General features: G+C 35.7%; 2 protein-coding genes across 4 annotated transcripts; one reads left to right on the top strand and one right to left on the bottom strand.

The window, feature by feature from the left end:
• Positions 1–764: 764 nt before the first annotated feature.
• LOC132187225 (putative cyclic nucleotide-gated ion channel 8) lies at positions 765–4,793 on the top strand. Its single transcript, XM_059601465.2, has 7 exons — positions 765–823; positions 1,123–1,708; positions 1,823–2,035; positions 2,364–2,668; positions 2,935–3,046; positions 3,205–3,441; positions 4,068–4,793. The coding sequence occupies exons 1-7, from the start codon at positions 765–767 to the stop codon at positions 4,791–4,793; spliced, it is 2,238 nt and encodes a 745-aa protein (XP_059457448.1).
• Positions 4,794–5,199: 406 nt separating this feature from the next.
• Positions 5,200–12,695, bottom strand: LPA3 (Low PSII Accumulation 3). 3 transcript variants are annotated; one of them, XM_059603129.2, is made up of 12 exons: positions 12,222–12,695; positions 11,333–11,363; positions 10,957–11,049; positions 10,817–10,879; positions 9,952–10,063; positions 9,332–9,417; positions 8,364–8,422; positions 8,169–8,271; positions 8,021–8,081; positions 6,438–6,520; positions 6,244–6,342; positions 5,200–5,538 (listed from the first exon to the last, which is right to left on the bottom strand). In XM_059603129.2, the coding sequence occupies exons 1-11, from the start codon at positions 12,560–12,562 to the stop codon at positions 6,244–6,246; spliced, it is 1,131 nt and encodes a 376-aa protein (XP_059459112.1). In that variant the 5' UTR covers positions 12,563–12,695; the 3' UTR covers positions 5,200–5,538. The 3 variants fall into 3 exon arrangements, 2 of the variants coding, with proteins under 2 accessions (XP_059459112.1, XP_059459111.1); XM_059603128.2 differs by having other exon boundaries at positions 6,262–6,342; XR_009440900.1 differs by lacking the exon at positions 5,200–5,538 and having other exon boundaries at positions 6,262–6,342; positions 6,438–6,531.
• Between the last annotated feature and the right edge of the window lie 1,527 nt (positions 12,696–14,222).

The following is a 14,222-nucleotide window of genomic DNA, read 5'->3' as shown; positions in this document are numbered from 1 at the left end:
TCAAAAAAACGAAAAATAAAATGTTAATTGAAAATTTAAGATTAAACCCACATTTTGTTAATTTGTGCTGCATTCGAAGCCATATGAATGTTGCAACATGGCTCTGGCATTATTGAATCTTAGGCTGCCAGAAACAACTTGCGTAAAATGGTGAATCAAGTTAATTTGCAGCAAGTTTGTTGGGACTCTAATCAAGTTATTAAAATCCTCGGAGAAAAGAGCAATGGTAAAGAATATTGGAGAAGGATTCTGATTGACAAGGATCAAGCAATTGTCATTTTTGGACAAACTAATAAAAAACCTTTAATGAATTTCTCTTGTTCGATGAACCAGGGATCGATGTAGGCCCATTGCTTAACAGTGTAAACATGTGTTTTAGCGTTGTGTTATTTTTTTATTTTCACTATTTTACGTTGTACTTTCTTGGTCTATTCTTGCTCACAATCTTTAGGATATCTATGGTTAGCAGAATCAAGAAAATGTTTAGTTCATAAGCTAGTCTTAGCAGTAGAAAGTTGAATACCAAACAATGCAACGCTATTGATTTTGTTGGATATCAAACTACATATATAGATAGCTCAGAGACAGAATGATTTGTTATGTACTATAATTTTAATTACAGCACCTGACTTGATTTTCATGCAGGGCAGTAATTTTGATTGATCAAATTTCATGTTTCCATTGACCCCGTTTAGTGATTGACTTGAGCTTGCCTGGGAATCCTAGCTTTTCTAGTCTGATATCTATGTACTTCATTCTACAAAATGTTTGACTATGCTTACAAGTCGCAGTACATTGGTGGCCAGAAGGAGAAATTTGTGAGGTACAGAATGTACAACATATACATGTTCCTTGATTTCCATTTCTCTTCCCTATGAATTTTATAGATTAGCATTGTTCTTTATAGATACATTGCTCTTATTTGAGACTTGTAATTTGGGTTAACAAGGAATTGAAATTGTTTACTATCATTGCATAACAAGACATAACTTAAGATGAACTTTTGAGAACTCTAGTTTCATCAGAGATTTAGATAATTTTCATTTTCATTTTATATTTTATCCTGCATAATATACAGAAGCACTAGCAGTGATTGATTTCAATGTTGTTGGCACCCTGTAGGTTGGATGAATTGGATTCTACATTATCGATGCCTTCTGATACAAGTGGAATAAAGCGATGCAGATTTAATTTGGAGAAGTTAAATTTTCCTGGTCGTGCAAAGAAAAACCCATCAAAATCTTTTAGGTACAGTGTGAAAATTGGATCAGATGGACTAAAGACATTTGGACGATCACTCCGATCCGGCGTCAGCCGGGCAGTGTTCCCAGAAGATCTTAAAGTATCTGAGAAAAAGATATTTGACCCTCAAGATAAATCCCTCCTGTTATGGAATAGGCTTTTTGTCATATCTTGTATTCTTGCAGTATCTATTGATCCTTTGTTTTTCTATCTTCCTGTCTTCAATCATGCCTCAAATTGCCTTGGTATGGATACAAAGTTGGCTGTCACGACGACAACTCTGCGGACATTTCTTGATGCTTTCTATCTTATTCGTATCGCTCTTCAGTTCCGAACAGCTTATATTGCACCATCCTCTCGGGTTTTCGGTCGAGGAGAACTTGTGATAGAACCTGCACAGATAGCTAAGAGATATCTACAGCGCTATTTCATTGTTGATTTGCTTTCTGTGCTACCCCTACCACAGGTTTTGCATGCCTAGTTAAATCTAGAGCTTTCTGCCTATTAACAATGCTGAACTCTTGTGAAGTAGTAGGAAGGAAAGCATTCTTTGATTATATTTTATTCTCATTGTCTGCAGATTGTGGTGTGGCAATTCCTTCAGAGATCAAAGGGTTCAGAAGTATTGGCTACAAAACAGGAATTGCTACATGTTGTCTTATTTCAATATATTCCAAGATTTGCCCGCTTTTTTCCTTTGAATGCAGAACTTAAGAAGACTGCTGGTGTTTTTGCTGAAAGTGCTTTGGTTGGTGCTGCATACTATTTGCTTTGGTATATGCTTTCCAGCCATGTAAGAATTTCTGTCATGTTGGATAAGATTTCTGTTTCTGGGTAGTTCTGTTTTGCATGTTAGGTGAAGCTTGGTAAAAAAGATTGACAAAGAGTGTAAGGAACATCATATGAAGAATGGAACATGTGAAGTTTTGAATGGCTGATTAGTCTCTCACCCTTTTAATTGTAATGATCCCTAGATATCTTTGGTTACTGTACACAAACAAATATTTAGAGAGGGACTATAAACAAGAAAATTGCTATGATACCATTTTTTTTTCTTCAAATATTTAGAGAGGGATTGATCCAATTTGCACTATGAATAATTATTAGCTGGACTTTTACAGATAGCTGGGGCTTTCTGGTACTTATTTGCTGTAGAGCGTAATGACACTTGCTGGAGGAAAGCATGTACAGATAGCGGGAAGTGTAACATAAATTATTTGTATTGCGGGAATAAGCATATGGAAGGCTATAATAATTGGAGAAAGATCAGCGAGGGTGTTCTTGGTAATAAGTGCTCTGTTGTTGATGACAATCCAGCCTTCAATTATGGAATCTACACACAAGCTATATCATCTGGCATAGTTTCATCCAGGACTTTTTTCTCTAAATTTTGCTACTGTTTGTGGTGGGGCCTGCAAAATTTAAGGTATCTTACTTTTGGCTAATTGATATGTTTACACTACTTTAGCCATGTCTTGATAAAAGAAATCAACTTTGGCTTGTGTACAAGCTATTATGCACTAAGAAAGCATTAGTCTTGAATTCAAATCTTGATTTAAGGATTCTTTCAAATATACCCAACAAATGCATATGATGCATATAGAGTTCATTTCTTAATCATTACTCAGGGTTGAAGTTTAGTTTTGAAAATGGTAATTTAACTAAAGCACATTTCTATTTCAATTTTTACAGTACCCTTGGTCAGGGGCTTCTAACCAGTACCTATCCTGGAGAGGTTCTCTTTTCCATATTAATAGCAATTTCTGGGCTCCTACTCTTTGCACTTCTGATTGGCAATATGCAGGTGAGTATTTTTGGTTTGTAGAGCAAGGATGTTTCGTTCCCACTCCTATACTCTTTATACTCTTAGACGTGACTTTTAAAATTACTATTTACGTTTTTAAGGAAACGTAAAGGGTTTAGAATAACGGTAACCTTAAAAATGTCTTGTGATTGCAACAGACCTACCTCCAGTCTCTTACAGTTCATGTTGAGGAGATGAGGATCAAAAGGCGTGACTCTGAACAGTGGATGCATCACCGCTTGCTTCCTCAGGACCTTAGGGAGAGAGTTAGGCGCTATGATCAGTACAAGTGGCTGGAAACACGGGGAGTAGATGAAGAGAGCTTAGTCCAGAGTTTACCAAAAGATCTCAGGAGGGATATCAAACGGCATCTTTGTTTGAATTTAGTGAGAAGGGTAAGTATCTATAATAATTACTTTGTGATTATTTTACATTCTTATCAGTATAATCATGTGCGGCTATATAGGGTGGAAAAGTATTAAATCCCATGACCAATGGTCTTGTGAACTTTCCACATCTCAAGCTACTGCCAGAAATGGGAATAGCCCCTTCAATGGGATAATGTGTGTTTTATTGAGGAACGAAACACGAAGAGCTCTTGTCAATTTCCCAACGGCCCACTTTATCAACACTTTCAATGGCTTAGGACTACATTCATACATAGTACCAAGACATTTTAACCTAGCATATAGGTTACCCCTTCGCAACTTGACTACAAAGGTGCAACTTATTCAATCCCATAGTAGACTAGCTACGTCCGATTCCATACTCGACGTGGTGATTGACTTTGATATCAAATGATACAAACCCTGAGTTCATACCAAATGATACAAACCCTTGAAAATCGACTTATAAGGGGAGAGTGTCCAAGAGCTTATATACATATAATTAAGATTATACGTAAACAATATGGAACACTTAGGATCATAACAATAACACTTCGACTTCAGTCTTGTATCTAGCAGAGCTCTATATCCTTAAGACATTTAGAAGTGACAATTTTATGTAATGGTGTATGCAGGTTCCTTTGTTTGCCAATATGGATGAGCGGCTGCTCGATGCCATTTGTGAGCGACTGAAGCCAAGTTTATACACAGAGAGAACCTACATAGTCCGGGAAGGAGACCCCGTGGATGAGATGCTCTTTATCATACGAGGCCGCCTAGAGAGTGTCACCACAGATGGTGGGAGGAGTGGATTTTTCAACAGAGGTGTGCTTAAAGAAGGGGACTTCTGTGGAGAGGAGCTCTTAACATGGGCATTGGACCCAAAAGCTGGTTCCAACTTACCATCATCTACTCGGACAGTGAAGGCTTTAACAGAGGTGGAAGCCTTTGCCTTGGAAGCAGAGGAGATGAGGTTTGTTGCCAGTCAATTTAGGCGCCTTCATAGCAGGCAGGTTCAGCACACCTTCCGTTTCTACTCACAGCAGTGGAGGACATGGGCTGCCTGCTTTATCCAGGCGACTTGGCGCCGGTATGCCAAGAGGAAATCGGCGGAACGCCGCCGCCAAGAAGAGGCGGGAGAAGAAGAAGAAGAATACTACTACGAAGATTTAGGTGATGATGTAAGGACAATAGTTTCACGAAGTAATAGTGCATCAAAGTTTGCTGCAACTATCTTAGCTTCCCGGTTTGCAGCTAATGCTCTTCGTGGTCATAGGCTCCGCAACCCCAGTGGCAGGGGCTTGGTGAGGTTGCCGAAGCCTCCTGAGCCTGACTTCACTGCTTATGATGCAGAGACTTAGTGTGTTTTATATTCAGATGTTGAAAACCAAACAGCTGTTTTGCTAGCTAATGCTGTAGACTATGTACCTTGCTCACACACCATCTCAGCTGCAAAATGTGCTATTAGCAGTAATGTTTAGTTTTTTTCTGCTAGATGCCAAAGAATATTGTCTTTTTTTTTTTTTTTTTTTTTTTTTTGTCAATAATGAATTGGTACTGGTCTCTGTATTCATGTTTGAAAATTGCATAAATAGTTGTATGTTTTTCCATTTTTTATTTGTTTTGGTCAATTTTGTCCAAGGTTCAACATGTTGTTAAGGCTCAACATAACTATTATTCATGAAACATTAGAGGGAATAAATCAGTTCTCCAGCAGAATGAACTTATTTTCCTTTCTTTTCTATACTATACTCTCCACAATCAAAATGGGTATCAAAAAGATAAGATTTCTTCTTCTACTGAAAGAGTTACATCACTTACAAGCCAACAGAGAAAACAATAATCACATTAAATGAGAACAAAAAAAGAATTACATTACAGTGAGAACAAAATAAAAAATTAAAGGAAAGATAAGAAGAAGAAAAAAGAAACTGAAGCCTTATGCCTTTATCTTGTTGAATATTGTGGGGTTGAGTGCCCCTAACAATTGGAACTTCAACATCTATTTCTTTCAATAACCGCAGGTGTTTATGTTGCTCTTGCTGCTTAACTGCGCCAAGCAGAAGATGCTTCCATTTCAACATCTTCTTCCCACCAAGTTGAAGCCTGCGATATTAGAGCATATAACTGAGAGATATTCGAGTCAACATTTTAAACAACCAAGAGGGAAAAAAAAAAAAACAATAATGAATAATAATAACAGGGAAATTGCCAAATTTTTGAAGGCACATACCAAGCGATCACATAAACAAGATAGAAAACTTAAGTAACCCTTATGATTGACTTGACTGTAATTCAATTATGTTTTTCATTTACATCCAATCACATTCGATAACTAAAAAGCTAAGCCTTTTGGCACAGAAGATATCCAAATAAGATCTTTAATTCTAAACTGATGATGTCTAGGATTTTTATGGAATAAGACGGATGAAAATGCACAAATGAGATTAGAAAAAGTATACAGGGATTAGGCTCCAGCAACTTAGGAAGAAGAAGAAGGTTCCTACACTTTACTAACTACAGTTTGTTCCATCCTTTAAGCAGTCGTACTATAGCAATGCACCGAGTCCGACAGCACAATGGGCATCAAAACCAAAGTCATTCTTTGGAAATGGGAAACCTTATCATAATAATTTGAATCCATCACTTTGTTGAACAAGAAAAACTGATGATGGTGATGGGAAGGGGAAAAGGGGAAAAGAGGAAAATAGAAGGGAGAATTAGATTACATTGAGAGAACCTGCCGATACTAAGAAACTAATAGTATTTCTAAAAGGGTATAACTATGTACAAATGAAAGAGAGAAACTACTTAGATAAGCAGAGGAACCTTGTAGCCTCTGCGAAGAAATTCTAGTGAGCTGCCTTCTTCCTCTTGCAGTCCCAGCACCCTCAACAGCTCTTCTTTAGTCTAGAGGAATCCAAATAATAAGTATAAAAACATATTCAATTATTTCTAACAACCACAAAAAGAAATGGGGCTTGGAGTTTAAAACAGATATATACTTCACCCAGCGTGAAGCGTGTTGTACTCTCAGCAATGCAAGCAAAAGAACCATCCGCTTGTTTAAGCATCACCTGCCAAGGCCCTGCACCATTTCTAAGAAGGATAAGGGACCAAACACCACGTGATGGATCAGTCACACATTGATATTGCAGAAAATAAAGGATTTTTCAGAAGAAGAAAAAAATGCACAATTGCAAGAAATAAGAGTTAAACAATCACCAATAAGCTGATGATGGTGTGGATATAACATGACTGCATAATCGGATGTATATGGAAACTAAATCTATAGGCTCTGCCTCATCCTTGATCAGCTGTTTTCAAATAAGACTGCACCCATTATTCGATGCTTGAATTGAGTCTAGGATTGAAGTTTCTGTGTTGATTAAATTGACAAAGACAAACTATTTGCTTTTACTTTTGCGAAAGTGGCATTCTTTTTGCTATGTGTGGTTGAGTGCTCCAATGGTGGAGGCGACTCATGCAGGGCAACTTACAGAGTCTGGCAATGGCAAATTAGGACCATGGGAATTATCTTGATGGATCTTTGTAATTTTTAATTTTTCTGAAATAGAAGCTCTATTTTGTTATTTGGTTTTAAGTTCTTTATAATTTTAGGTTAGTTGAGTAGTTTTGAGAATATTTTAGGAGATTTAAACAAATATCGATAGTTTTCACTTTCTTTACAGTTTTAGAGTTTCTAGTCTTATCCACTAATTTATAAATATAACTCAACTTAATTAAGCCCTAATCCCTACTAACTGTTGTGTCAAAAAAATAATCCTTACGATCTGTAGTCAACAATATGGATCCTTTTAAGCCTCTAGAAAGGAGTGCCGCAATGTGTACATCACTAGTTCCATATCCATAAGATGCAACAAAAATTTTACACTAGCTGTCAACTGACCATATCCCTCCTTCCCTATCTGGGCTTGAAACCAGCTGTGCAGAAGGATATGACAATAATGTATGACATAGACAGAGTTTCCAATAAATTATAAACAGAGCTGTCCATTTGAAGACATTGTTTTCATCATAATATTTCCTGTGGTTTTTACTTCATCTTCCTTGTATATTCAAGTACTTCCTAGCGGATTCTAGGGCTTTATGGAGTTATTGTTCTTGTTTCTCTTACTTCCATTCAGGCCACATAATTATGTCACGCCAGGATGGTGGTGAGTCCTTCCTATTAGGTCTAAAGCCTTATCAACCAGATACAGGATTGATGACCTTTGTAAACTTAGCCCCTACACTCTGCCGACCACAAAGTGTAATTGTAGTTCTTAAGAGATGCAAGACTGGATCAGCATCACAAGGACAACATTTTTCTCCCAAACTATCCATGAACTTGGATTTATATCATAACTCTAAGTTCCCCAATTGGCTTAAAGCGTCATCATTCTTTTCATTCTGTTTTCATCAAGAACTGGCTGTGCAAAATTACATAATATAAGGTATATGTTCTAATTGACACATAAAAAAGGATATAAAACCTGAAAGAAAGATATAAAGTACTTAAACAGTAAATAAATTTAAAAGTAGAACTATCAACCAGTTTTAGTTCTCAGAGAAATATTTGTAATACCAGGGTATTGGCGAAACAGCGCTCCATTGTAATTCACAATGTATGGTTCTACTGCTACTGTCTTCAAATTAAAAATCAAAGGATTACACAAAACTTGAATTGAGAAAACCATTAATGAAATAAGAAGGATGACAAAAAGTAGAGGTACCTTTGAGTACTCTCTTATTCGAATATAGAACACTGGAATGAATTGAGAAAGAAATCGGTAGTGCAAATCCTTTGTTGGAAATCCCAGAATGCCCAAGTCAGCACTGCCAATTAACAACTTGATTTCATAATGAAAAGAGTAGCTAGTAATAACAAGAATTAAATTCAATTAAACCGCATAAGGCAGAATGCGAACCGCAATGTGTCAAGTTCCAGATTAAAGAGAAGTGTAGGAGTTGACTGGGCAAATGCTTCCTGCAGATCCAAAACAGAGTCACTAAATAAACAGAAACGCCACCTCCTATAGTGTCTTTGTGATATGCAAAAATGGACATGAGAAAGCAACATAAATATCTAGATCACTATCGTGATCAACATGCGCATTAGAACTTAACACTGCCAACAACTCCAAACTATGCTGACAGTAGGACGCCTCTAGACCAAATTCGAATTGCAACTAGTAACTTTGTGAACTAAAGCTATAAGCTATGGTGAAAAATACCCAATCATTGTGTTATTCCCACCGGCTAAGGAATGAAAAAGTGAGCATGCAATACATAAATATTTCCGACCCTTGTAAATTTGGAAACTAATCTTGAAATAGGTTGACAAAATTCATTTTTCAATTGAATAAATAAATTTGTCTAAACACATACATTTTTAAATTCAAATACACATGCATATAGTTTAATTACGTTTTCTTCCAAGTTCTTCAAAATTATATGGAAGTGTGATTGCCAGTGTACAATAATGTATGGCATTTAACTCATCAACTCATATATTCAAGAGTTACTAATCTTACTCTTAAATCAAAATCAATAGAGATTAATCAAGTTGTGATACCATAGTTAATATGATCATCAAGGAAAAGGGGCCAATATGAATAGATTTGTTTTTTTTTTTATAAGTAAACAGAACTTATTAAAAAGCGCAAAAGACACAACCCAAGTACATAGGAAGTATATAAGAGAAACACCTAACTAGAAGAAGAAAATGAATAAATATGCTATCGACAGGTGGATGGAGGTTTGCTTATATTCGTTTTTTTCCCCCTTTACGCTAGGATGCAGGTATGTGTACTCATAAAGTGATATTGAGATTAAATTTTCATGTCAATAATTAAAAAGTAAGTGAGAGAATATTAGAACAGCAAAGATGTCATACCACATACTTCTCTATGGATGCAAGTTCTCGCGTGCTACAATTAATAAATATGTAGAGTGATGGAGGTTCATTAGACTGCCAACGACCTGCATTTATAAGAGATGACAGAGTCAAAAGTTAACCAAAGATTGTTCATGCACATGATGCAAAAATAATGCAATTAACGTAGCATCATAAAAATATTACCTAAGACACATAGAACCTTTTAAAACAACACCTTATAGCTTTGGAAAAACGCGACTTCTATCTTCTATCAGTTTTTGAACTCCTCTTTTTATTTTCTATTTATTTTGGCAAAGTGGATCTTTTTTAACAAGATTAATACTAAAGGTATAGAAGGAAAGGGTTCAGAGATTATGGCTAGCAGTAGTTCTGACCTACAGTTTTTTTTTTTTTCTTTGTCCATAATACCTCATTGCTTTGTAGATACTGAATAAAATATTTTCCAAAAAACACAAAAACTCATGCACACATATTTTCTTTTATCTTATTGCATCAATGTCAGTGAAGAATTCAGAAGCAATCCACTGGTAAAAGCCCTTCAAAAAATTTGGACCAATGTATGAAACTTCTTTAAAAAAAATTAGTAGTTGACATCAATTAATTTTCTAGAACAGTACCTTCATTGTCATCTTCAAAATCAAAATCAAGAGTATTCCTAATAGAACTGAAGAATTTGGAGACAGGACCACTTGGTATGTCATCCAGGGAACCTATGCTTATTCCATCGATCTGAAAGAAAAGATTCCATTGTTAAAATCAGAAAAATTTCCAAGGACTTTATTATCGAAGTTTCTCCAGTTACTAAAGATTTCCCATAGCAACAGGACATCAATAGGAGGTCATAAACTGTATGCTGTCTAACTAACAAAATTAAGTACTCCTAAACAAATATATACTTATAACTAAATTGGCATACTACCAATTTGTAAAGTGTTTAGTTTGTTGGTATAAAATGATCTCTTATTCATCAAAAAAAAAAAAAAAAAAAAAATGGTAATATACATTAAATTTCATCACTTTTTTTGGTATTTAAATTTTAATTATGATGTTAATTTACATATGTGTATCATCATTTGTCAATCAAAATTTCTTCTTGTATTCTTAGTCTTTTCTCAGTACCTTGTCTTGACCACCAAACCCATGAGTAATGTTAAAAGTCCATTTTGTGTCATTTCAAGAATGATGTGGCTTCTCAAATCACTATTGGGCTTGAGATTGATCATTATTGAATTTTGATCAACTGATGATTTTAAAAGCCACCTCATTCTAGGAGTGACACAAGAAGGATACAAGAGTGACTTCTAGAATTACTCTCAAACCCAAACCCAGCTCACAAGCTCGGAAGGCACGACTAATGAGCACTTCTCTTGTGGGGTCAACACCAAGTTTAAACTATAAATCAGCCCTCAAGACCAATTGACCCTACCACAATACCATGGCAGAACAAAACAACTGGTAGATCATGATGAGTTATTTTATTACCGAGTCAAGAGCTGCTTTAAAAAGCTGAGACGACCTGCGTTTTTCTGGCTTATCAGGAAACACCTAAAATCAGAAATAAAATCTTAAGAAATTTTCAAGTCAAAGATATACATGCTATATGGAAAGAAGTTTTTTCTTACAATGCATGCCCTGGCTTCCTTTCTTTCTTGGAGCTTCCTCACAACAGCCAAGGCTAATTGAATGTTTGCATCAATGAACTCATCTGAAGATCCCTTTACATATTTAGGAATTTGAGAAAATCATGTATTATATATTCAGATTAATTTGTTTCATTAACAAGCCATATCAAGTCCAATAATAAGATTGCACCAAAGAACAACATTGATAGTGCAATATCATACGGTATTTTTTATACAATTGGTTCTCCAAGATTAAGATACCAAAAGGGAAAAATTGAATAAAGATTGTTAAAGAAAACAACTTTACATGAGCAGTGCAGTGCATGACATGCCAGTGACTTAATCACCTAAGAAACATGAGAGCAGCAGGATGTACCTTATAGGAAGAAATGTTGCTAGGCAAGGGCCTGACCGCACAACCAACAAAAAAAATACGCAGAAAACAAACCAAATATTAGCATAGAAAATGGTCAGGAAGCCTATATAATAAGGTGCAAAGCATAACGTAATAACTAAAAATACGTTTTTTTCTCATGGGTGGGTGAGGAACATCCTTGGTTGTATTTGTCACTAAGATCATATAAGCCCATTTAATTACATACAATGAGTGTTCGATCAATTTTGAAGAATGTCATGCACTCTAATCAGAGCACTTGCAGAGCTTCCACGTACACAAAATAACTTGAGTGACACAAGTAATTTCCAGACATTACAAAATTCAGTTTTCTAACTTCCCTAATGAGAATTTCCCGAAGGCCTTGCCAAATTTCCTTATTGCCACAGGCATCCAAATTTTTCCAACATCAACCAAACGGCATTATAACACCAAGAACACATTTAATAAAAGCGAATAAGAAAAATAAGAAGATAAAGACATAAGGAAGAAAAATAAAGAAAACCAATAAATCAAATACCTAAAACAGGTTTGTTCTAAAAAGAACACAAACAACATGCTCAAGATTACAATTTAGGATAGGGGTATTGCCAATAACCCAATTTCAATCTAAAATAATAGAAAGGGTATCAAAAATTACAATTAAAACAGTAGTTTTCATCCCCCCCCCCCCCCCCCCCCCCCCCCCAAAAAAAAAAAAAAAAAAAAAAAACAGAACAAAAACTTAGCCGAAAGACCCAATGGCAAAAAATGTGCCGCTTTGAATTTCTTTCTCACATATTTTCCTCAATTTTGACAACCACAGACGAATTTCATGATTCATGAAGTTAGAATGAGCAATTTAAAACATAAGAGAAAGAAAGAGAATCACGGGAAATCTATCTCCAAGCGGGTCTTGCCGTCATCAAGAGCATAAGCAAGACAATTGGCTGCATCAGTGACCAAAACTTCGTAGGACTTTGGCTTGTAGACTGAGACTCCGACCTTGGGATCGGAGCTCCGGGATGGCGGGGCTTCTTCTTTCTTAATGCATTGGATTTTGGTAGTGGGAGGGAGCTTAGGGGAAGCATGAGAGATAGAAAAGAGTGGGAATTGAAGAAGAAGGTGGGAGGTATGGGAAGTGAAGAGGGTTGGTGAGAGAGATGGGTGACAGGGTGGGCGGAGGAGGGAGGGAGTGTACGGTGGAGATGAGAAGGCCATGAATGCGGGCATGGCCGCGTCCAAGGTTGGATTGGTGGGTGGGAGCGAGAGAGAGTGAGGGGAAATGAGGGAGGGAAAGTGATCCAAAATGGATTAGATGATAACGAACTTGAAGGATGTACCGCTGATTCTTACCGTTGGGTGCTTTGCTTTTAGGAGAATGTTAGTATCACCCCGCTAAACTGGTTAAGTACTTTTGTGCTTCCGAAAACCGATTCACAATTCAAAAGATCAACAAATCACTTTTATATATATATATATATATATATATATGTTATGGAGGTCGTAATTGAGCCGAGCCGAATTGAGCTTTAGGATTTTAAGATTAGTTCATTTACAAACATGCTTATTTGAGCCAAACTAAAAAATGTGTTGAAGCTCGGCTCATTTAAAGTTCAGGCGAGTTCAAAATCAAGCTCAAACTTTAATTTATCTATAGTATAAATATAAATATTAAGTAATTTATATTACATATATTACTTAATTATCGATATACATACTTAAATTTATATAACTAATTTTTAGTAATACATATATAAATATATATATATAATGAATCGAGTAAACGAATCGTTCAAGCTTTAAACGAGCTGAGCTCGCGAGTCTCTATCGAGTTTTCTCGAGCAAGTTGAGTATCATTTACTAATTGAGTGAATTTTTATAGTATCAAGCTCGAGTTCGAGTCGAGTTAAACCGAGGAGGTTGTTGAATGGACTGGTTTATTTATAACCCTAGTTATGGTCAATAAATTCTTTATATTTGGTCTATATTTTCTTATAAATTTAATAAATCGATCATTAGACTTGTAGGATTTACCATTAATTTATGTGAGGTTCACATAAATCTACAAATCTAATAATCAATTTATAAAATGGTATTGATCAAATATAGAGAACTTATTAATCCTTAATATTTTTCTATTTTATTAGTCTTATGTGGTGATTTGAACACGTGGCACATAATATGTTAAACTTTTCTAACTGGATATGGACAAAAGTAGTAAAACAATAAACGACGAAGGCACAAGGACTATTTTTGTTACTTTTGAAATTCATTTGATAAAAACGCAAAGCATATTGACGAAAAAGATATTTAACCCCTTAACTAATTCCAATTTCGATGTCCTTTTTGTTTTGTTTTTTGTTTTTTTCTTTCTCATTATGTGTTTCTAATTCACATGGTTGTATCATAAGAATGGTGGAAATGTTTTCCTGTATGGGGAGTTTTTGTTTTTCTGAGCAAATGAAAACAGAATAACAATTGAAAAATGATTAATCTCATTATATCATCATACTCGTATATCAACGTTTATACGGTAGAAGTTATCTTATCATACTATAACCCTATTACACATGATCCATAACATATTGGTACAGAAAACACCGTAGCATACACGTACATTATCCATTGTACAATAGGGGTTAGCATGCCATATTGAACCTATTATAGGTAATCCATAACAAATGGGTATCCATGCCACAAGGTACCGTAAATATATACCGGCTACGTAGTTATAACATATCGGCACCCTATTAAAAGGCAGTCGTCGCTCATACTGAAAACACATCACCGAGTAACATAATGCATACCGCATACCAGCACTCCATTACATGGTAGCAGTAAACTCATACCGGAAACTCATTAGCGAGTAATCTATAATGCATACCGACTC

This window comes from Corylus avellana, chromosome 6, assembly GCF_965113065.1.
Source record: "Corylus avellana chromosome 6, dhCorAvel1.hap1.2, whole genome shotgun sequence".
Taxonomy (NCBI): domain Eukaryota; kingdom Viridiplantae; phylum Streptophyta; class Magnoliopsida; order Fagales; family Betulaceae; genus Corylus; species Corylus avellana.
Note: the sequence above shows the minus strand (reverse complement) of the source record. Positions and strands in the feature narration are given on the sequence as shown.